General features: G+C 55.7%; 1 protein-coding gene across 2 annotated transcripts; it reads left to right on the top strand.

The window, feature by feature from the left end:
• Positions 1–185: 185 nt before the first annotated feature.
• On the top strand, positions 186–5,530 carry CISH (cytokine inducible SH2 containing protein). Of its 2 annotated transcripts, none has more exons than XM_027587409.2 (3): positions 186–346; positions 3,477–3,697; positions 3,940–5,530. In XM_027587409.2, exons 1-3 carry the CDS (start codon positions 327–329, stop codon positions 4,470–4,472), a joined length of 774 nt encoding a protein of 257 aa, XP_027443210.2. In that variant the 5' UTR covers positions 186–326; the 3' UTR covers positions 4,473–5,530. The 2 variants fall into 2 exon arrangements, with proteins under 2 accessions (XP_027443210.2, XP_027443211.2); XM_027587410.2 differs by lacking the exon at positions 186–346 and adding an exon at positions 857–1,761 and having other exon boundaries at positions 3,473–3,697.
• Positions 5,531–19,625: the final 14,095 nt, after the last annotated feature.

Here is a 19,625-nt window from a genome sequence, read left to right as displayed (position 1 = left end):
AGCCCTCAGCGCTACACTCGGGAGCCGGCGCCCACGCCCACGCCCCTCCCAGGCCCGGCAGCACAGCCGGCGGTTCTAGGAAGACGTCGCTTCCGGGAAGGGCTGGGACACAGAGGACAAAAGATTAGGCGGCTCGCCCCGCCCTCCCGGCCCGCCCCCCGCTCCCTCCCGGCCCGCCCGCGCGGTCGCCTCTCAGTCCCAGCCCGCCGCCCGAGCGCCCAGGGAGCCTCCCCTGCGAACGAGACCTGCGCCCACAGGCTCCCTCCAGCCGCCGCCGCCGTCCTGCCGAGCCCCAGCTCCGGAGCTGCTGCTGCCGCTGCCGGGACATGGTCCTCTGCGTTCAGGGGTAAGCGCGGCTCGCCGCCCCCGCCCGGCCTCTGCGGCCGGCATTCCGGGAGCGTACCGCCTCGTGCTCGCTGCGGGCCCGTGAGAGGGCTTGACGGGTCGGAGATGACCGAGTGCGGAAGGACCTCGCGGTGACGACAGGGAGCGGTGTCAACACCGTCACTACCTCTGTTCTCACTGTGGGTAGTGACACTGGGGGTCGGCTGGCGACGGGAGGAACACGGGGTAGCCTAACCCTGGGTTCTGGCTGGAGCAGTTGAACGCCCGCGAAGCGCCTACTCCAAGACGTGGCTCACCTGCCCAGACCCCCTCTGGCCCCAGAGCTCTCTACCGTAGCCTGCAGGCCGCAGGGCCTACTGATGACCTTGGGTTAGCCCCTGCCCCTCTCTGTCCCATCATCCGCTGTTCTGCCACAGGCTAACAATTAGGCTTTTCTTGGGAAGCCAGCCTGAGATCCATGGCACCCCCCCCCCCCCGCCAGGTTGTCACCTGCTGACCAGCAGCTGTTGGAAGAGCCTGAGTTTGGCCTGATTTTGTGTGTGGTACCCCCACAATTGCGTCACCCCTCCTCTCGGCCCAGTCTGGGATCCTGTTGTGAGGACTTGGCTCCTGCCTCCCTTCTCCAACTTTCCCCAAAGACGGGGGTGGGGTGGGGGCTGATAAGACAGAGTCTTGGCCTCAGCTGAGCATTCTTGGTACATTCCTTCCGCCTCAGCATCCCCCTTCAACCAATAGGTCTGATGTTCTCCAGACTGATCTGACAGGAACTCAGAAAGCTCCAGGGAGAGAGAAAGGAGAGATGAGTGAGTGTCCACACCCAGGGAGAGCTGGGTGGCCCAGTGGCTGTTGTTATCAGAACTGGCATAGTACCAAGTGAAGAAGGGTGGAAGGTGGGGCAAAGCTGAAGTGCCCCTTGCCCTGAGCCGCCCTGTTTCCAGGGAGGCAACCTAGGAAGACCATGCTACTATACTTTTCCCTGATTGTCTCCAGCATCTCCCTCCTCTGAATTTTGGGACTCCCGAACACCCCCACACCCTTGTCCTCAGGACCCCTCCCCCAATTCTGGGGTCCCACATTCTCCTTTTACTTTGTTCCAGACGAAGGCCCCTTGGGACCTCAGGGCCAGTGTGCGGTGTCAGGGAGCAAGATTTTTAAGACCTCCACATACACAGCCACAACCCAGCTGGTGCCCTCCTGGGGTAGGGAGCAGAGATTCCCAAATGTAGGTTTCAGCTGCCGGCTTTGCTTGAGGGGCCCACCCTCAGGGCTGAGTATGCTCCCCTGGCATGTGTCCCCAGTCAGGACTCACAGGCGGGGCTCCACAACAGGTACACACACGTACAGGCCACCCACACCTGGAACACACCAGCCATGGCCCCTGCCATGACGATGACAGCTGTGGACACACCCCTCCTCAGGTACACGGTCACTGGCCAGGAGCTTGCAGAGACCAGTACGGCTGTTTCACACACCAAGACACCATGTTGACCCTAGAGGTGCCCACACCCACAAGTGTCCTGCTAAGCTGTCTGGACGTGGCCACACTGGAGGCACTGGCCTGGTGGCTAGCCTGAGCTGAACTCGGGGACCCAGCAGGCAGGCCACCAGCTGGTTGCTTAGAGCTTGGCCTCTGGTTCCCCCAGTAGGATTCCAGAGCACCCGTAATGCACCCAGAGTGGCTGTGGAGAAGCAGTACACAGACTATGGTGGACCAGGGTCTTGTGACCCCTTCTCCGGGTTTGTTAAAATCTTCTAATGCTCACCTATAACCTACACTGTGAGATCTGGCTCGTCTGCCTGCGTCCCACCAAGGCTTCTGTCCACCTCTTCCCGCCTCCTAAGAAATCCCTGGCACTGTTAACCTGTGCTGTCAGCTCTGCCTGGAGGGAGTGCCTTCCCCCTCCTCCTCCCTTTGGCCTCACAGACTCAGCTCAGGAACAGGCAGACCTTGACCCCCCATGACACCCTTTGCTTTTATGACTTTGGGTTATAAGTTCTCCTTGAAGGCAAGGCCCATGGTTTTGTTATCTTCGTGTCCTGAGGCCCAGCAGGGGACCAGACCCAGAACTGAGGCCTGAGGATGTATTTCCTGAGGAGTGAGGAAGGACCAGCAGTCTCTTCCTTGAGATTGAGGAAGGACCAGCAGTCTCTTCCTTGAGATCCAGGGCCCATGCCCCTCACTCCCGGGAAGCCCCAGGATCACCATGCTGGGTGACCTTCCCCTAGAGAAAGGCTACTGCTCAGATTGGGGCTGGCTCAGCAACCCAACTCTAGCCACCTGAGAATATGGTATAGCCAAACCCCGCAGGATCTGGACTGGTAGCATCCCTCATTAGGGGGTGGAGAAACTGAACACAACGTTCGCATAAGATCATAAAGCCTAGTAGGGCTGGCTTGCCAGGGTGGGATCTGGAATGTGGAGTGAGTACCCTGCCCTTTGGGGGGAGCTTATGTTTGTGGGAGGTGGGACTTGCCAGGGCCTTTAGAGGTCAGTGTCCACCCCAGACTCCCAGCTGGGAGGAGGAGAAAACAGGATGGGAGTCTGACCTGTTTGGGGAGATTGGTCCAGCCTCTCAGCCCTGGCCAGTGTGGACCTAGGTCCCTCCGACAGATACTCCTATCCATGGGGAGGTAGCATGTGACCTCAGGCATCCTACCATAATTTGGGGGCCTCTCTGGAGCACCCCATGAAGGCCCAGGCCATGGCTCAGGTGGGACCAGTGCCATCTAATCGGCCCCCCCTCAGCCCACAGGGCACCAGTGGGAGGCTTCTTTGCACTGGATCCTACCAATGGCGGGGACACCAGTTGCCCATCCTGAGCTAGAAATGCCTATAGAGAATGACCTGTGTTTTTGGTTGGTGCACAATAGAGAGATTAATTCCTATTCAATAAATGCAGGAGGGTGGAGAAGCCTCTTTCAAAAGAGAATCACCTGGGGGAAGCCATCAAGGAGGCTTTTGTGGTGACAGCTGGGAGGTGGTATGCTGACCTCATTGAGCCCACGAGTGGGCGGAGAGGGAAACCGAGATGGACTGGCCAGAGGTCACGTAGCCGGTCCAGGGCACAGGGGGTCTCTGGAAATAGGGAGAGCACAGGGCCTCCACTCACTGCCCATCCACTGTCTTCTAGACCTTGTTCTCTGTTGGCTGTGGAGCGGATCGGGCAGCGGCCCCTGTGGGCCCAGTCCCTGGAGCTGCCCGAACCAGCTATGCAGCCTTTGCCTGCCGGGGCCTTTCTGGAGGAGGTTGCAGAGGAGACCCCAGCCCAGCCAGAGAGTGAACCCAAGGTGCTGGACCCTGAGGAGGATCTGCTGTGCATAGCCAAGACCTTCTCTTACCTCCGGGAATCTGGTGAGTTTGAGGAGGGAAGCAGGCCTTGTTCTGGGAAGTCCGGTGGGAAAAACTTAGCTCTGTCCGTTGAGTCTGATCTGAGAGATGTGGCCCTGCCCAGGAGAGTCTGATGGGGGAGGTGCAGTGCTCCCTCATGGAAGCGTAAAGGGGGAGGCAGAGTCCTGCCCTGCCCAGCCCTATGTTGCGCCCCCCAGCCGAATTCCCCTGTGACCAGTCTCTCGGCTCCCTCTCCACTTGCCTAGGCTGGTATTGGGGTTCCATCACGGCCAGCGAGGCCCGGCAACACCTGCAGAAGATGCCAGAGGGCACATTCCTCGTCCGAGACAGCACCCACCCCAGCTACCTATTCACACTGTCCGTCAAGACCACCCGAGGCCCCACCAACGTGCGCATCGAGTACGCCGACTCCAGCTTCCGCCTGGACTCCAACTGCCTATCCAGGCCGCGCATCCTAGCCTTCCCCGACGTGGTCAGCCTGGTGCAGCACTATGTGGCCTCCTGTACCGCCGACAGCCGAAGTGACAGCCCTGACCCTGCACCTACCCCAGCCCCGCCTACCCCCAAGGAAGACGTGCCCGGAGACCCGGCGCTACCCGCGCCGGCAGTCACGGCCGTGCACCTGAAGCTGGTGCAGCCGTTCGTGCGCCGAAGCAGCGCCCGCAGCCTGCAGCACCTGTGCCGCCTGGTCATCAACCGCCTGGCGGCTGACGTGGACTGCCTGCCGCTGCCCCGGCGCATGGCCGACTACCTCCGACAGTACCCCTTCCAGCTCTGACGCGCCTGAGCGTCTGCCTAGCCTCACCCAGCCGTACCCCGGAGGGGACAGTGGCCCCAGCTGGACTTGGGCTCCCGCTGTCCCTCCTCCGGTCAGCCCGGTGACTACGTGCCCCTGAGCGGCCGGACCAGGAAGAGCCAGCAGGAGCAAAGGCTGGGGGGTGAGGGGCAGGGAAAAGTGTCCCACAGCTGGGAAGTCAACCCCCCCCCCCAGCTCCCTTGTGGCTCGTTGTGGTGAGCCATGGGTCAGAAGAGAGGGAGACAGGCAGGACCTTGTCTCACTCTGTGGCCTGGGCCCAGGACCCCACTTGCCCGCTATGGCCTCCTGAACTGTGTAGACTTTGCCGGCCCTGGTTTCTCAGTCCACAGGGTGGGGCAGGCCCCCTCCTTCCAGCCACCCTGTCTCAGGGGGATAGCAGCCAGAGGAACTGAGGTTGGCAGTGACCGTCCCCCGATGGGGGAACAGACCAGGCTGGGGGATGGCAAAGTTATACAGTATTTATTTATTTATTCTCCTTGGGTTGGTCTCAAGGTGAGCCAGCCCTACCTCTCTGCCCTGAGCCCTGAGTGCTCTGGAGACCCCAGCTCTGCCCCAGCTTCTCTGGTTCTTCCTTGTGGAGAGCCCCATCCTGAGACCTGTTGCTGGACCCAAGGCAGTTCTGGATATCCTGGCGCTGACCCACCCACCTGTGAATGTGTCCCCCCTCTTCTGCCCCCAGCCCTGCTTTGGGAGGGTGGGTAAATGGACAAGAAAATGGAGCCAAGGTGTCAGTGCCCAGCAGAGCCCGCCGCTCACCCCCTCACAGGGCAGAGCCCTACCTGCGCAGGGCTGGTCTGGCTGGGCCCGGGTCTGCTGGGCCCACTTCCTGCCCAGGAAGGCGCCTGCACATGAGAGGGGAAGGAATACGTATCTGATAAGACTTTATAAAATTATTATTATTATAACAGGCAAAACCCAGTTCGGTAGTCTTTTTTTCTTCTACTGACATTTTCTGTATCGACAATAAAATTGTACTTTTCATTTAAGGAGCCCTCAGTGGGTCCTCTTTTGAGTTCTTATACAGTTTGTCCCGTTTGATATTATTATTATCCCCCACTTTACACCTGGGTCAGCTGGGGCCCAGCGATCTTATACGGCTGAGCAGGCCCTACTAGGGGACCCACTAAAAGTTGGAGGGGAACAGGGAGCAGGCTTCCTCTCTTGCTAGCTCTTGTTCCCCTTGGAGGAACGGGAGGCAGGAGGTGAAGGCCAGCAGGACTGCCTGCAGGGTCACTGCCCAGGCCTCTGCCAGCTGGGGGTGGTGGCAACGGAGCACCCGACCTGAGACATGTATAAACAGGAGATGTCAATTAAAGACAAAGTGGAGGATCCTGGGGGAAGGGTGCTATGGGGACACCCACTCCTGGAGGCAGTGTCTTTTGAGATGAGGCCAACAGAGAAGTCGGGGCCAATCATTCCAGAAAAAGGTATAGGGAGTGCAAAGGTACCAGGGCATGACCACAAGGAGGCATGGGGAAGGGTCATCTGGGCAGTGGGGCAGAACAGTGGAGCTGGGGATGGTGGCCAAGAAGCTGGCAGGGTCTGGCCTGAGGTGGGACCTGGAAGAGTTCTGGCACAGGCTAGTTGGGGTTGGGGGGACCCCTCTCCTCTCAGGGCCCTATACCCCAGAAGTAGATGGAAGAGCGATTAAAATGAAAATACTCTCCATCATCTGATGGTCTGACTTTGTAACACTTCTGTACCTGAAATTCCACTGTGTCCTGAAGTTTTCTGCACTTTCACTTGAATAACTCACAGGAAAGCGCCTCTGAAACTCATTTATAGCCTTCTAACACTTATTTTAGAAATAGTTCTAACCTTCCCAGTTTTCTTGGGCATTAGATGATTAGAAGAGACAAATGCTGGAAGACTGAGCAGAAAGGTGTGAGGAGTGGTATACTGATGACAAGGAGGAAGCAGGAAGGGATAAAAAGCCAGAACTGTGGAGGCACAGAAATTTGTGGGCATGGAGATAGTTCTAGCAAAGAATAGAGCTGATACTGGATGAGAGTGAATAAGAGGTGAGTGAAGGCTGACTTTACTGGGACTAGTGCCCAGGCCCAGGTGCCCAGCCTGGCACCCTCTCTGTTGCTGGCTGCAGGGCCCGACAGCATGCCTCCTCCAGGTCACCATGACCCTGCCAGGGATATCTGCTATTCCTCATTGCTGCAGCCTGGATCTCAGCCCCTTTGTGACTCTTCTGTCTGCCCCACCTCCAGATCGGAGTCACCCAATGGGTGAGTAGTGGACACAGAGGGGCCAAAGGCAGGGTGTTCCCCACTTCGTGCCACGGCCTGGACAGAAAGCTGCTGTAGCAGGAGGCCCACAAACTTCATTGTCTTGGGGGGGGGGTGACTCAGGGTGCCCGCCAGGTGCTGGCAATGGACGAGGGCTTTGCACCTCACGCGGTGCTCACCACAACTGTGGGAATAGACCTAAATATGACCCATACTCCACGGAGGAGGAAACTGAGGCCCAGAGGGGGCAAGGCACTAGCTGGGGAAGTGAGGCACAGAGCAGAGCTTACCTTGAGGGGTCCCAACGGCCCCCTGCCCCTGGGCTGCTACATGAGCTGGCAAGAACAGGCAGCTGGGGGGCGCCTGGGTGGCTCAGTTGGTTAAGCGACTGCCTTCGGCTCAGGTCATGATCCTGGAGTCCCGGGATCCAGTCCCGCATCGGGCTCCCTGCTCGGCAGGGAGTCTGCTTCTCCCTCTGACCCTCCCCCCTCTCATGTTCTCTCTCTCTATCGCATTCTCTCTCTCAAATAAATAAATAAATAAATAAATCTTAAAAAAAAAAAAAAGAACAGGCAGCTGGGGTTGGCAGCTTTCCGGCAAATTGATCTTAGATGCTGGGTTTATCCCCCTATGTCCCTGAGTGCTCACCCAGTGGGGTCAGGAGAACTTTCTGGAGGAGGCAGCAGGGGCAGGGGCTGGAGGCCGGGCCCTGGAGGATTCCGCCAGGCCACGGGGAGGTGGGTTTGGAGAATGCTCCCACGTGGTATCCCTCCCCAGACTCATACTAGCCTTCTGGAATGAACTTGGTACAGAGATACCACCAGACCATCCAGATTTCTCTCGTTAGTGAGGTCTTACTAGGACGTTTCTCCCACGATCACCAAGCGTCCTGACACCCCTAGGATCATCGGTGCCCCTATACCCGGGCTCAGCTTTTAATCTGCCAGCTGAGTAAATCTCGCTGGGCCAAGGCCGAACACGAGTCTGCATCGGGCTGGGGGCAGAGCTGGGCAGCTTGCACTCTCAGGCAGGAACGCTCCCAGCCTGCACAGCGGCCCACCGTGAAGCGTAAGGGCAGACGCTTGAAATAAGTCCCGACCAAGAAAGCAGGAGGATTCTGGGGACCTCGCAAAGGCCATCTTCCTCCAGGAGATGTGGAACCTGTGCAGGCCTGGGCAGTCCCTTCACACCAACCTGTTAGACCAGTTTTAATATAAAGCAGGTTCGAGCTTTGCCAGAAACTCCACAACCTCTCACGGTGAGTGAGTCCTCACCACCCCGACTGCACGGTGTGGGCCTTGCTCCCCAGCTTAGGCAGGCCAGGCAGCCAGCCGCCCGAGAGGTCTGCCTAGCTGCCCTTGCCCAGCAGGCTGAGTCTCCCACACCTGAGACTCAAGAAGAAGAGGCCCTGGCCGACAGGACCCCACCCCGGTCTTACTCCGACCGCCCCCCTGGCGCTCCAGTTTGGATTGTGGGCCGTGCACTTGGTTCTGAGGAGTCTCCTTCAACCTCACTAACCCTGAGAAGATGCCTGGCTGTGAAGTGAGGAGAGTGACAGGGCCTCCCTCAGAGAGGACATGGGGAGCACTGAAGGATTTATGTGGTGATGCTGAGGAGAGCTGCTACAGCTGTCATTGTAACTATTCCCTGTCCATCGTTTTTGTCTTTTTTTGAGAGGAGGGCTGGGGGTCAATGTCTGCTGAGGTCCCCATGGGGGCTGCAGGGGAGCTGGGCTGGGACCGCCTGGAGCTAGAAGTGGGCCCTCTCCCCATTAGCTCTGCCCTCTAAGCCCAACCCTCCACCCTCAGGCGTCAGTTGCCAATGACCTGGGATTCTGGTCCTTGGTGAACAGACCCCTTGATCTGGTCTCTGCATGGGCTAGGGTGGAGGTGTGGCCAGCTCTACCTTCTAGCAACTTCTCTCACAGCAACAGTGAAGATTAGGCCATTGGCTACGCTTGCCCCAGACCCTGGGGGTGGTCTCCTTCAAGCCTATTCCTCTCCCGGCCCTCAGTGGTCTGTGCCCTCAGAGGTGAGCTACAGGGGACAGAGGTGAGCTGGGCAGGTGCCTCTGGGTCTGCCCCATTTCAAAGATGCAAGCCTGAAACCTAGAGAGGCAAAGTTGCTTGTCCATAGTCACCGAGAGGCAGTAGGGTATGGGCTTGGAGCCCAGGGTTCTGAGTCCCACGCCAGGACTTGTCCCCTTCCCCCTAGAACTCTTGAACTGGAGTCAGCTGCCTGCTAGCTGGCAACTTGAAAAGCCTGGTTCATGGCGCCTCAGACTCGTCCAGACCTGGACTTTTCTTCCCGGAGCCTTAGTGTCCCCATCTAACAGAAATAATGGTAGTGCCTGTGCCCCAGGGTGGTTGGAGAATGGCTGGGTCTGGCTTTGGGGTAATGTGGAGTGAGTGGAATGATGCTCACCTATGAGCCAGAGGAGATGAGGTAGGCCCGGAGCAGGGGGAGCCTTTTTGGTGTGGCCAAAGCTTTATGCTTAATGGAAAGATAGTTGCTTCAATGACCCTGGCCTGGCTGAAGCAGGCAGGGCGCAGAGTGCTAGAAGTGGTCTCTGAGGGTCGATGGAACTTGGGACTGCCACGACTCCTCCGGGCAGTCCTCTAGGACTGTTCCACCACAGTCCGCACTAGCGAGCCCCACCCTGGGGCGGTATTGCCGGAAGGGGAGTGGTGCCCAGCAAACACTCCCCAGGCAGAACCCTATTCCAAGGACTCTCCCTTCACACAGCATCAGTGAACCAGATTGGGCTCTTCCTCAGCAGAGCTGGGCTCCTCCTCCATCAGAGGTGAGAATTTTTACTCATAGTCTGGGCTGGGCCAAAACTTTATTCTAGAAAGGGCCTCTAGGCCCTCAGCCTCCTCCCAAAGAGCACTTCACTGATCCCTACCCTACCCCCACCAGTCCCACCTCTAGCAACATCACTATGAGCTTGTGTGTGTGTGTGTGTGTGTGTGTGTGTGTGTGTGTGTGTGTGTGTGTGTGTGTTGACCTTTCCACTTGGCCAACATTCCTTTGTTTTTCTCAGCTCTTTTGCGTTGATGGCCATGGCAGGAGGAGCTATTAGGAGAGCAGGTTCTCAGGAAACCTTTTCTCCAAAGCCCCAGAGACATGGAGCCCAAGGAGACACTAGAAGATGAAGGTCTATTGAAAAGAAGGTGGGTTCCCAGGGCAGTTAGAGGAGTGTGGGTAAGAGACAAGGACCTCCTCACAGAGAGCACTCTGGCCCGGATGTGAGTGCCTGTGGGGGCTGCCCCTGGGCATCATTATTGTCAGCCTGGCCAGCAAAGCTGGGTGACCCTGCGCATGTTGGTTTATCTCTCTTTATGTCTCAAAGTAGCCAAAGTCCTGGGTTGGTTTTTTTTTTAAGACTTTATTTATTTATGAGAGAGAGAGCTAGCAAGCATGAGTGGGGAAAGGGGCAGAGAGAGCGGGAGAAGCAGACTCCCCGCGGAGCAGGAAGCCCGATGCGGGGGCTCGTTCCCAGGACCCTGGGATCATGACCTGAGCCGAAGACAGACGCTTAACAACTGAGCCACCCAGGCGTACCCAAAGTCCTGGGTTTGCTGCCAGCGTGCGTGATCTCCCTACCCCAGAGATGCCCAAGGTGGGTCTCTATAGCCCTTTACCTCTTCACTCGGGGCCAGCGGGTCCCTGATTGGTAGCTGTGGGCTTTGGGGGCAGTAGCACCCCTATCAGCACCTTGACAATCACCCCCTTTCTCCCCTGGGTCTCAGTGGGTGAACCAGGGCATGCTGGGCTCCAGGAGGACCCCTGGGCCTTTCAGAGGGCAGAGAAGGCATGGTGCAGGCACCCCCACCCCCACCCAGGGTGAGGTGTTTTCACCAGAATCGGAGCAGCTGTGGCTGGAGGCCTCTTCCCAGGAAGAAAGAGCAGAGCGCCTCTTCCAAGAACTCAGAGGAGGCCCACAGGCAGGGGAGGGAGGAGCGGGGGAGTTAATTTTAAACCAAACAGCCTTCAACGCTTCTCAGGAACTGGTTGCTCAACGTGATCTGGCAGGTCCCAGGCGGGCAGGCAGGCAGGCGCGCTGCCAGCTCAGAGGTGGTGGGGGTGGAGGACTCGCCCCAGAGGAGAGGCCCAGTGACCTTGAGGGAAGTTAGGCCCTGTCCTCGCCCATGAATCCGAGCCTGTCACCCCAGACCTCCACCAGCCTGACCTGACTCGCTGAGGTATGGGGTGGGGTGACTTCCTCTGTCCTAACCAGGCTAGGTGACATTATAACAGGATTAATAATATAGATGTCACATCCTTCCAAGGGCCCCAAGCCTGACCGCCCCATTCCCCTCTCCCTGCTCAGAACCTGCCACGCTTGTCCCCAGCCTGTCCTTCTGGAAGTCACTGATGAAGGCCTGCCCTGAGGCCAGAGTAAGGCCCTTGCATTTCGTCCAGGGGGTGGGACCTTGGGGTGCCGGTCTTGTGGGGGGGGGGGCAGAGGGAGATGGAGTGTGGATGTGCAGCAGCCAGCCAAATTTCTGGGCCCAAGGAGCGAGGCTCTGGGGTGTGCGGGGAGGCTCTGAGCTGAACTCACTGGACTTGCCCCCTCACAGTGAACTGGGGTCAAAGTGCCTTCACACTCACTGACCTCCTGGCCTCCATCCCGTCCGGGCTGGCAGCCTGGGCGCCCCCTCCCAGCGTCTGGTTCCTACCGAGGCTCCTCCCAGGGTCCCCCCTCCTCCACTACCTCCACCAGCTGCCCAATGAGACTCCAGCAGCCTGGGCGGGGCGAGGCCTGTGTTCTAGGAAAGGATCCTGAGCAAGCACTGCCAGGAGCTGTAGTTCTTGGAATCAGCACTGCAGGGTGAGAGGACACTTCCTGGAACCTGAGGGCCACTCCAGGGAGAGACGCTCAGAGGACAGGCAATGACCTCGGGGAGGGGGAGGGGGTGCTGAGGCCTCTGCTTGGTCCTTGCCTCCAGGAAGCCCTACCTGACTGCAGGTGCCTCCTGAGACTCTGCCATCTCAGCATTAAGTCTGCTGGGCCCCAGGAGAGGCCCAGTTCTGGCACAGCTTCTGCGGTGCCCAGCGTCCAGCCCAGGAATAGGTACAGAGTGGACAACCAGAAACAGTCGGGGGAGAGGGGGGTGCATGGGGCGGGGGGGGAGTGGGGCAGCGTGCAGTGTGGGCACACAGGGGAGGGTGGGATGTACAGCCAGGCTGGGAAGGGCTAAGGGGGGTAGGAGGGAGAGCAAGGTGGGGTCAGCGGGGCCAGGCCTGGTTCGCAGAGTTCCCCTTCCTGAGGGACAGACAGCCTCTGGCCAGCACTCCTGTCGTTCGTACAGGCCTTTCCCTCAGATCCCTGTCCCACTGTTGGGGTACAGGCCTCAGCTTTTAGCGTCAGGCCACGCAGAGTCGTCCCAGCCCAATGCCCAGTTGTGCAGCCTTCAGCACACATCCAGCCTGTTGGAGCCTCAGTTTCCCTGCCTGGGTAATGGAGAGGAGATGCTATAGGGCCCCCAGGAAGGCCCTGGGGACTATGACCCGGGTCTGGGGCAGGGTTGGGGTCCAGCTACACTTTGCGGGTGTGGCTCAGTGTTCCCAATACGGGGTCCCAGGGTCAGCACCGTCAGAGCAGAAGCCTGGAAGTCTGGCTGAGGGGGGATTGAGGGCAGGTCAGGATCGGCGCAGTAGGCAAGTAAGGGCCTCCCTCTCCGGCTGTGTGGCCTTGGGGCAGCCTTCTGACCACTCAAGATATGTTTGCCTTCAGAAGAATGGAGAACCCTCCCTAGCCAAGACTGGACAGGGGGCAAGGACTTGCCTCTCCCCTCATGCCCTCAAGTCACTCTTTGCCTCTCACTGAGCACAGCCCCAAGCCTGCTACCACCCACCCCCAACGCATCACAGAGAAGGGGGCCCCCAACCCATCCTCCAGGGCCAGTAAGTGGAATTGAGAAGTCCTGAGGTTCAGTGCCTGGGGCTGTGAGGCAGGGCTGTGACAGAGAGGTCCTTTGACCCCTGCAGGAGGATGGCGGGGCAGCCTAGGGACCCAGTTCATCACTGTGCTTGCGCTTGGGAGTGCCGGTTCTCAGGCGACCTGACTCTCAGGCTACCTGACGCAGCTGGCGGTGGGGGGGAAGGCTGCAGTGGGGGGAAGCCTGCGGTGGGGGAAAGGCTGCGTGCTCCACCAGCCAGAGGCCCTGGCACCTGCACCCAGGTCAAGCTGGCTGGGAAGAAGCTGCCATGAGAGACCTGGACCTGGAGCCCACCCATCCTGAGTGGGAAGAGCTGCTGGCTGGCACCTACTGGGTTTGCAGGGGGACACGGGTGCAGGGGGGATACACCTGCTGTAGGTGGTTTCAGAGCCAGGCAACCTGCGTGACTTGAGCCAGTCACGAACCCTCTCTGAGCCACCCTCTGTAAAGTGGGGGCGATGTTATCACTCACCTTTATCATGGTAAGGAGTAAACGTGTAGATCTGGTGATTTCCTTTCTCCTTGGGGTTTCCTCCCTAGTCCTACCCCACCCCTCCGCTCCCCCTTAACAGGAGCCCACGGAGACACGAGCCCCAGCAGCGCACTTTCGCTGGCCCTCATTGCATCAAGAAGTACCCATAGACACGTCTGCTTTTCCCACCGGAGCTCAGGCCTGACGCTCGTAGTGCTCTGGGCAAAAGGACACATGGAGTCCCACATTACAGAATCTACATTTTTTTTTTAAGATTTATTTATTTTGAGAGAGTGAGAATGAGAGAGAGAGAGAGAGAGTACATGAGAGGGGGGAGGGTTAGAGGGAGAAGCAGGCTCCTTGCTGAGCAGGGAGCCCGATGTGGGACTCGATCCCGGGACTCCAGGATCATGACCTGAGCCGAAGGCAGTCGCCTAACTGACTGAGCCACCCAGGCGCCCTCTACATATTTTTTTTTAAGATTTTATTTATTTATTTGACAGAGAGAGACACAACGAGAGAGGGAACGCAAGCAGGGGGAGTGGGAGAGGGAGAAGCAGGCTTCCTGCTGAGCAGAGAGCCCAATGCGGGGCTTGATCCCAGGACCCTGGGACCATGACCTGAGCCGAAGGCAGACGCTTAACGACTGAGCCACCCAGGCACCCCAAATCTAAATATTTTTTTAAGATTTTATTTATTCATTTGAGACACAGAGATACAGAGAGAGAGAGAGAGCCTGAGCAGGGGGAGCGGCAAAAAGGAGAGAGAGAGCCAGGAGCCCGATGCAGGGCTCGATCCCAGGACCCTGGGATCATGACCTGAGCCGAAGGCAGCCGAAGGCAAACCGACTGAGCCACTCAGGTGCCCCCAGAATCTAAATATTACGTCATAAATCAAGTTATGGACTGCTAATAAAATATGTTCTATCCTCCTATTCAGCAAAGAAACTTTCATAACAATACAAAATCTATAAATCTGTAGTTTTTCTATGTCTGGAAGTCACATAAAATATCAGAAAGTCAGATATCAAAGATGATTGAGTTCGTGATTATTGCTCATGTCCAAAGTGTACTGTGGTATGAGATGAGTAAGAAAATAAAGACATACCGAGTTCATAAAGTGTTATGTTCTGTAACATTCACTGTTCTTGTTTTATTCCAGTAAAACTATTGGCTATGTTATCATAATCAAGATTTTTCATATAATTACTATCCTATTGGCAGTAATGATTTAAAGTGAAATATTATATTCAAAGAGCACAAAAATATAAATTAAGTTAAATATATTTAAAAATTGAAAAGTATTGGCGCACCTGGGTGGCTCAGTCAGTTAAGCATCTGACTCTTGATTTCAGCTCGGGTCATGATCTCAGGGTCGTGAGATCGAGCCCTGCATCAGGCTCCCCGTTAAGATTCTCTCTCTCTCCCTCTGCCCCTCCCCACAGCCCCTCTCTAAATAAATAAATAAATAAATAAATAAATAAATAAAACTGAAAAGTATTTAAAATATACTCCACAAAGCTCTTTTAACAATAATCAAAATTAATAAAATTAAAAGGCAAAATATACATTGTAAGTTACAGTGAACTAATGTCAACATGTAAATTAAAAAGATTTAAAACTAAAACTTTATTTAACTTTTTGAAACTTTTATGCACTGTTAACTATTTTTATAGAAGTAAACCTTCCCAATTCACATTCACATCTTCTGTGAACTCTGAGGCAGGGTCACAACTTTCCTGCGCTTCCCCGGGGCCCAAATGGTGTCACCACGAGTGGATGTTTGGTGTTTGGGTCTGTCTCACACTGCGTCAGTGCTGAGTATCAAATCCCCAGGGTCGGTGATGCCCATGTGTCTTAGTCCACTTATTGTGAATCGATCATTTGTGTGTTTGTGATACACTCTAAATGACAGGCCCGAGGCAGATGAGAAAAGAACGGTAAGTGACCGGGCACAATACCCAATACATGGTATTGGAATGCTCTGGAAAAAAAGAAAAGTCCAATGTCTATGTCACAGAGGCAACCACCCTAAATGTTAAATATTTAAACATGAAAAAAGAAACCCTAAGAGCCCTTTAGAACACCTCCCTCAGGGTCATGACAGTATTGATTCTGGGTGAGGCAACCTCTTCTTCCTTCATGTGCTCCCCTGAATTATTTGCAGGGCAGGTCAGTCTGGGGAAAGGAGAGTCACGTCAGAAATCATTAATGCCCTTTTAGTGTCATCTCCCTGCCAGAGCTGGTAGGGGGGGAGAGAGTTTCCCCCAGAAATAGGCCCTAAGACAAGGATCCAAATACAAGTAGCTTATTTGGGAGGTGATGCCAAGAATCACCAGTAGGGGGGCGCCTGGGTGGCTCAGTTGGTTCAGCGTTCAACCCCGGCTCAGCTCAGGTCTTGATCTCAGGGTCATGAGTTCAAGCCCTGCATTGGACACCACACTGCGCATGGAGCCTACTTTAAAAAGACTCACCAGTAGAGCGTTGGGAGACAATTCTCCATGGTTCTCTCCCATTTCTGTATCCTTGCCTTTAGAGGCAATGACTCCCTTGTCCAAACAATCTTTTCAAGGGTGATTATTATACCAAACAGCCTTAGAAAACAGAGATAGTATCTCCCTCTAGGGAAAAAGGCAGATTTCTTTCTTGTCCAGCACAGCAAAGGCTGTAGCTCCCTCTGAGTCCGAGGTTGGCAAGTTTGCTGGCAGCCTATTATAAAACATTCAGGCCCCTGACCCCAGGGCTCCTCTCCTGTAATGCAAACCCACTGCACGTGCAGGCACCATCTGGCGCTTCCTGGGTCACCCTGCGGGAACTGGGGTTCAAGGAAGTGGTGCAAGAAAATGCTGATCCTGCTGTTACTGTAACAAACTGATCCTTATTTCCGAACCACGAGTCTAGTGCCTTCTGCCAGCAGCCTTAGGAATATAAGGGGCTAACTTGTTAGCCTGCGAGTTGGGCAAAATCTCAGAGCCTTCCCAGTTCCTGATGTAAAGGAGAGGGGAGGTGAGCCAGGAAAGGAAAGGATACTTACTTAGCCAGGTGTGTTAATGAGTGGGTTCCCTCTGTGGGCCACTGAGGCACAGTCCTCAGCCGAGAGATGGAGTAGAACACACCTCACTGTTGCCCCACCCAAGGAGTGGGGAAGCGGGGGTGTGTAGCCGATGCCCACCTTCCCTGGCTTAGGGCTGCTCCAGGGGATGGGCTTTCAGCCACTTACCAAGCTGCCCTGTGCATCAGAGAAGGCCTCGGGCTGAGCATGGCAGCTACTGTGTGGGAACTGCAGTGGGAGAGGATCTGACTCCACCGGGGGCTCCAAGGGAGCAGGGCCTCATCTGAATACTGGCCATCCCCAGTGCCCCACATGGTGCTGAGCAGACTGCTGTCAAGTGCCATGTCATGTGGCCCAAGGACAAGGGCCTGTTTACTTGCCTCTATCCTCCACTAGGCCGTGAGCTCCCTATGGACAGCATCTGTGTCAATGTTTCCTTCATCCTCTGGTACCAAGGGTAGGCCTGACATCAGCAAACATTCACTGAAGGTTTGTTACACAAATGATGCAAGTAAAGAAGCTTCTAAAATAAGTGAGCAGGGGCGCCTGGGTGGCTCAGTCGGTTAAGCGTCTGCCTTTGGCTCAGGTCATGATCTCAGGGTCCTGGGATCGAGCCCCGCATCGGGCTCCTTGCTCAACAGGGAGTCTGCTTCTCCCTCTCTCCCTGCCCATTCTCCCTCTCTCTCTCTCTCATAAATAAATAGAATCTTCTTTAAAAATTAATAAAATAGGGGCACCCGGGTGGCTCAGTCGGTTAGGCATTTGCCTTCGGCTCAGGTCATGATCCCGGGGTCCTGGGATCGAGCCCCGCATCGGGCTCCCTGCTTGGCGGGGGGCCTGCTTCTCCCTCTCCCACTCCCCTTGCTTGTACTCTCTCTCTGTGTGTCAAATAAATAAAATCTTTAAAAAAAATAATAAAATAGGGGCGCCTGGGTGGCTCAGTCGTTCAGCGTCTGCCTTCGGCTCAGGTCATGATCCCAGGGTCCTGGGATCGAGTCCCACATCGGGCTCCTTGCTCCGCGGGAAGCTTGCTTCTCCCTCTCCCACTCGCCCTGCTTGTGTTCCCTCTCTCGCTGTGTCTCTCTCTGTCAAATAAATAAATAAAATCTTTTAAAAAAATTAATAAAATAAAATAAATGAGCAAAGCGGAGTCAGCCAGGAGTAGATGGAGCCATCCTTAACTAGAGAAAGACTGTCTCTCTCTCCAATATCAAAGCGGGTACACTTGATAGAGAGGCACCAGAGGCATCACTCCATGTGTGGGAAACAAGATACAAGTGCTCTAGCCATCATTATTTTTCAATATTATACTGAAGATGTTAGCCAAGCCAAAAGACAAGGAAAATAAATAAGAGCTATAAATATTAGAAAGGAAAAGGCAAATATGTCATTATTTTCAGTAGTAAAACATCAATGTAGAAAATCAAAGAGATGCTACCCTATGATCTCACTCATGTGGAATTTAAGAAAGAAAACAGATGAACATATGGGAAGGAGGAAAAGAAAAGAGGGAGAGAGGGAAATAAACCATAAGAGACTCTTAACGACAAGAACAAACTGAAGGTTGCTGGAGGGGAGGTGGGCGGGGGATGGGCTAGATGGGGGATGGGCATTAAGGAGGGCACTTGTTGGGATGAGCACTGGGGGTTGTAGTATGTAAGTGATGAATCACTGAATTCTACTCCAGAAACCAATATCTCATTGTATGTTTAACTAACTAAAATTTAATTTAAAAAAATCCAAGAGAAGCAACAAACAACAGATCTAAGAGAAACCAAGAAGTGGCCAGTTATAAGAAATATACAGAATATACAGAAATTAACAGCTTTCCCATGCATCAGCAAGAACCAGTTAGGCTATCCCCTTGTATAATAAATAACAACGAACACTGTATAATAGATAAGCAGCAAAGCTAACTTTTCATGAGGGGCATGGGCCTCCGAGAGCCAGGGGAGGAAATGAGGCGTGAGAAACTGAAAACCACCTTCCTCTTGACTGTGAGGTTTACCCCCCTGCCCCCCAGGAGCCACCAAACTTTCTCCAGGGCCCCGAGCCAGGTGCACAGGCAAGATCCTGATGTCCTCCCCTGCACTGGCCCCTCTGCACGAGAGGCTGGACGCAAGTTAGCCGTTCCAGAGGCTGGGCCAGCTGGGTCCATTCCCGGAGACACAGCAAAGCCACCCGCTGTCGCCCTGGACAGAGTTCTTAGCTCTTAGGGGTGAAGAGGAGCGAGGACATGGCCTGGTGGCGATGGGGCCGGCAGCCTCGTGGGGCAAAGGCAGCCCCTCTGTCCCCTTCCCGAGACCAAGTGGAAGGGAAGAGCTCTGCGAAGGAGCAGAGAACTTGGTCCGGGGCCATTTAACGGAAGAACAGCACCCACCATACCTGAGGGCTCTGTACCCGTCGTCAGCCCCCACCCTTCATCTGGCCAAACACAGGCACAGGCCTAGCCCACCGCGGAGGGGCGCTCCGGGTGCGGAGGGGCGCTCTGGCTGCGGAGGAATAAACACAACCCGGAATGGCAAACTCGGAGGGGCCCATCTTGCCTCGAGTGCAGTGCCCCAGGCTTGCTCTGTCAGCCGACAGTCTTCTCCTCCCTCAGAGGACACACAGGGCCTTGCTGGGCCTTCAGAGAAGGAGTGGAGCTGGGGGCAGGTGATGCAGTTTCCCCGTCCTAGCTCCAGGCCCATCCCCGCCAGGGGCAAAGTCTGAAGGGCTGGGCTGACCTGGGTGTGGCTCCCACTGTCTCTGCCTCAAACACCCTCCACTGCCAGCCTAGGCCTCTAGTCAATTTTATGTTTAGTTAGGTGGGTGAACAGGAGGTGGAAGTAAGGGGAGAGACAGAGAACTCAGGGGAATCCAGAGACAGGGGAACCTTCCATGGGGTCAGAGAAGGTGGAGGAAGCATTTAACTAGAATATGGAAGTCTGGATTTCATTCAGGGACTAGAGAGGGAGAGGGAGAGGCAGAAAGAGAGAGCATTCTAAGAATCTAGGACAGCCCAACCAGAGACATGGTGTTTGGGAAACCCCCGGCAATGGTCCATAAAGCGGGGATACCCTGGGATTGGTCCTCTGGTGCGTTTGCTGGGAGAATCACCGATCTCATCTCCCAGAGTTTAATGCAGTGTGGTTGTCAGGGGGTGTCAAGCCCCAAGTGCCAGGTCAAAGAGGTTAGGGATGTGGGCAAGGCACCCAGGTCTGGCTCCCTCCCCTCCCAGATCTCCCCTAACTTGCTATGTGATCCTGGCTGAGGCATGGGCCCTCTCTGGACTTCAGCTTTCTTTCCAGTGAAATGGGGGCACAGTACTCAAGCTCCCATGGGCTCCCATGACTCAGAGACAGTGGTTGGACCTCCAAGACAGGGTGACACCCACCCCCCCACACACACAAGGTCCTGACCTGGGTCCC

The sequence above is a fragment of the Zalophus californianus genome, chromosome 1 (assembly GCF_009762305.2).
Source record: "Zalophus californianus isolate mZalCal1 chromosome 1, mZalCal1.pri.v2, whole genome shotgun sequence".
In the NCBI taxonomy this organism is placed as follows: Eukaryota; Metazoa; Chordata; class Mammalia; order Carnivora; family Otariidae; genus Zalophus; species Zalophus californianus.
The sequence above is the reverse complement of the archived record's forward strand: the minus strand, read 5'-3'. Positions and strand labels throughout refer to the sequence as shown.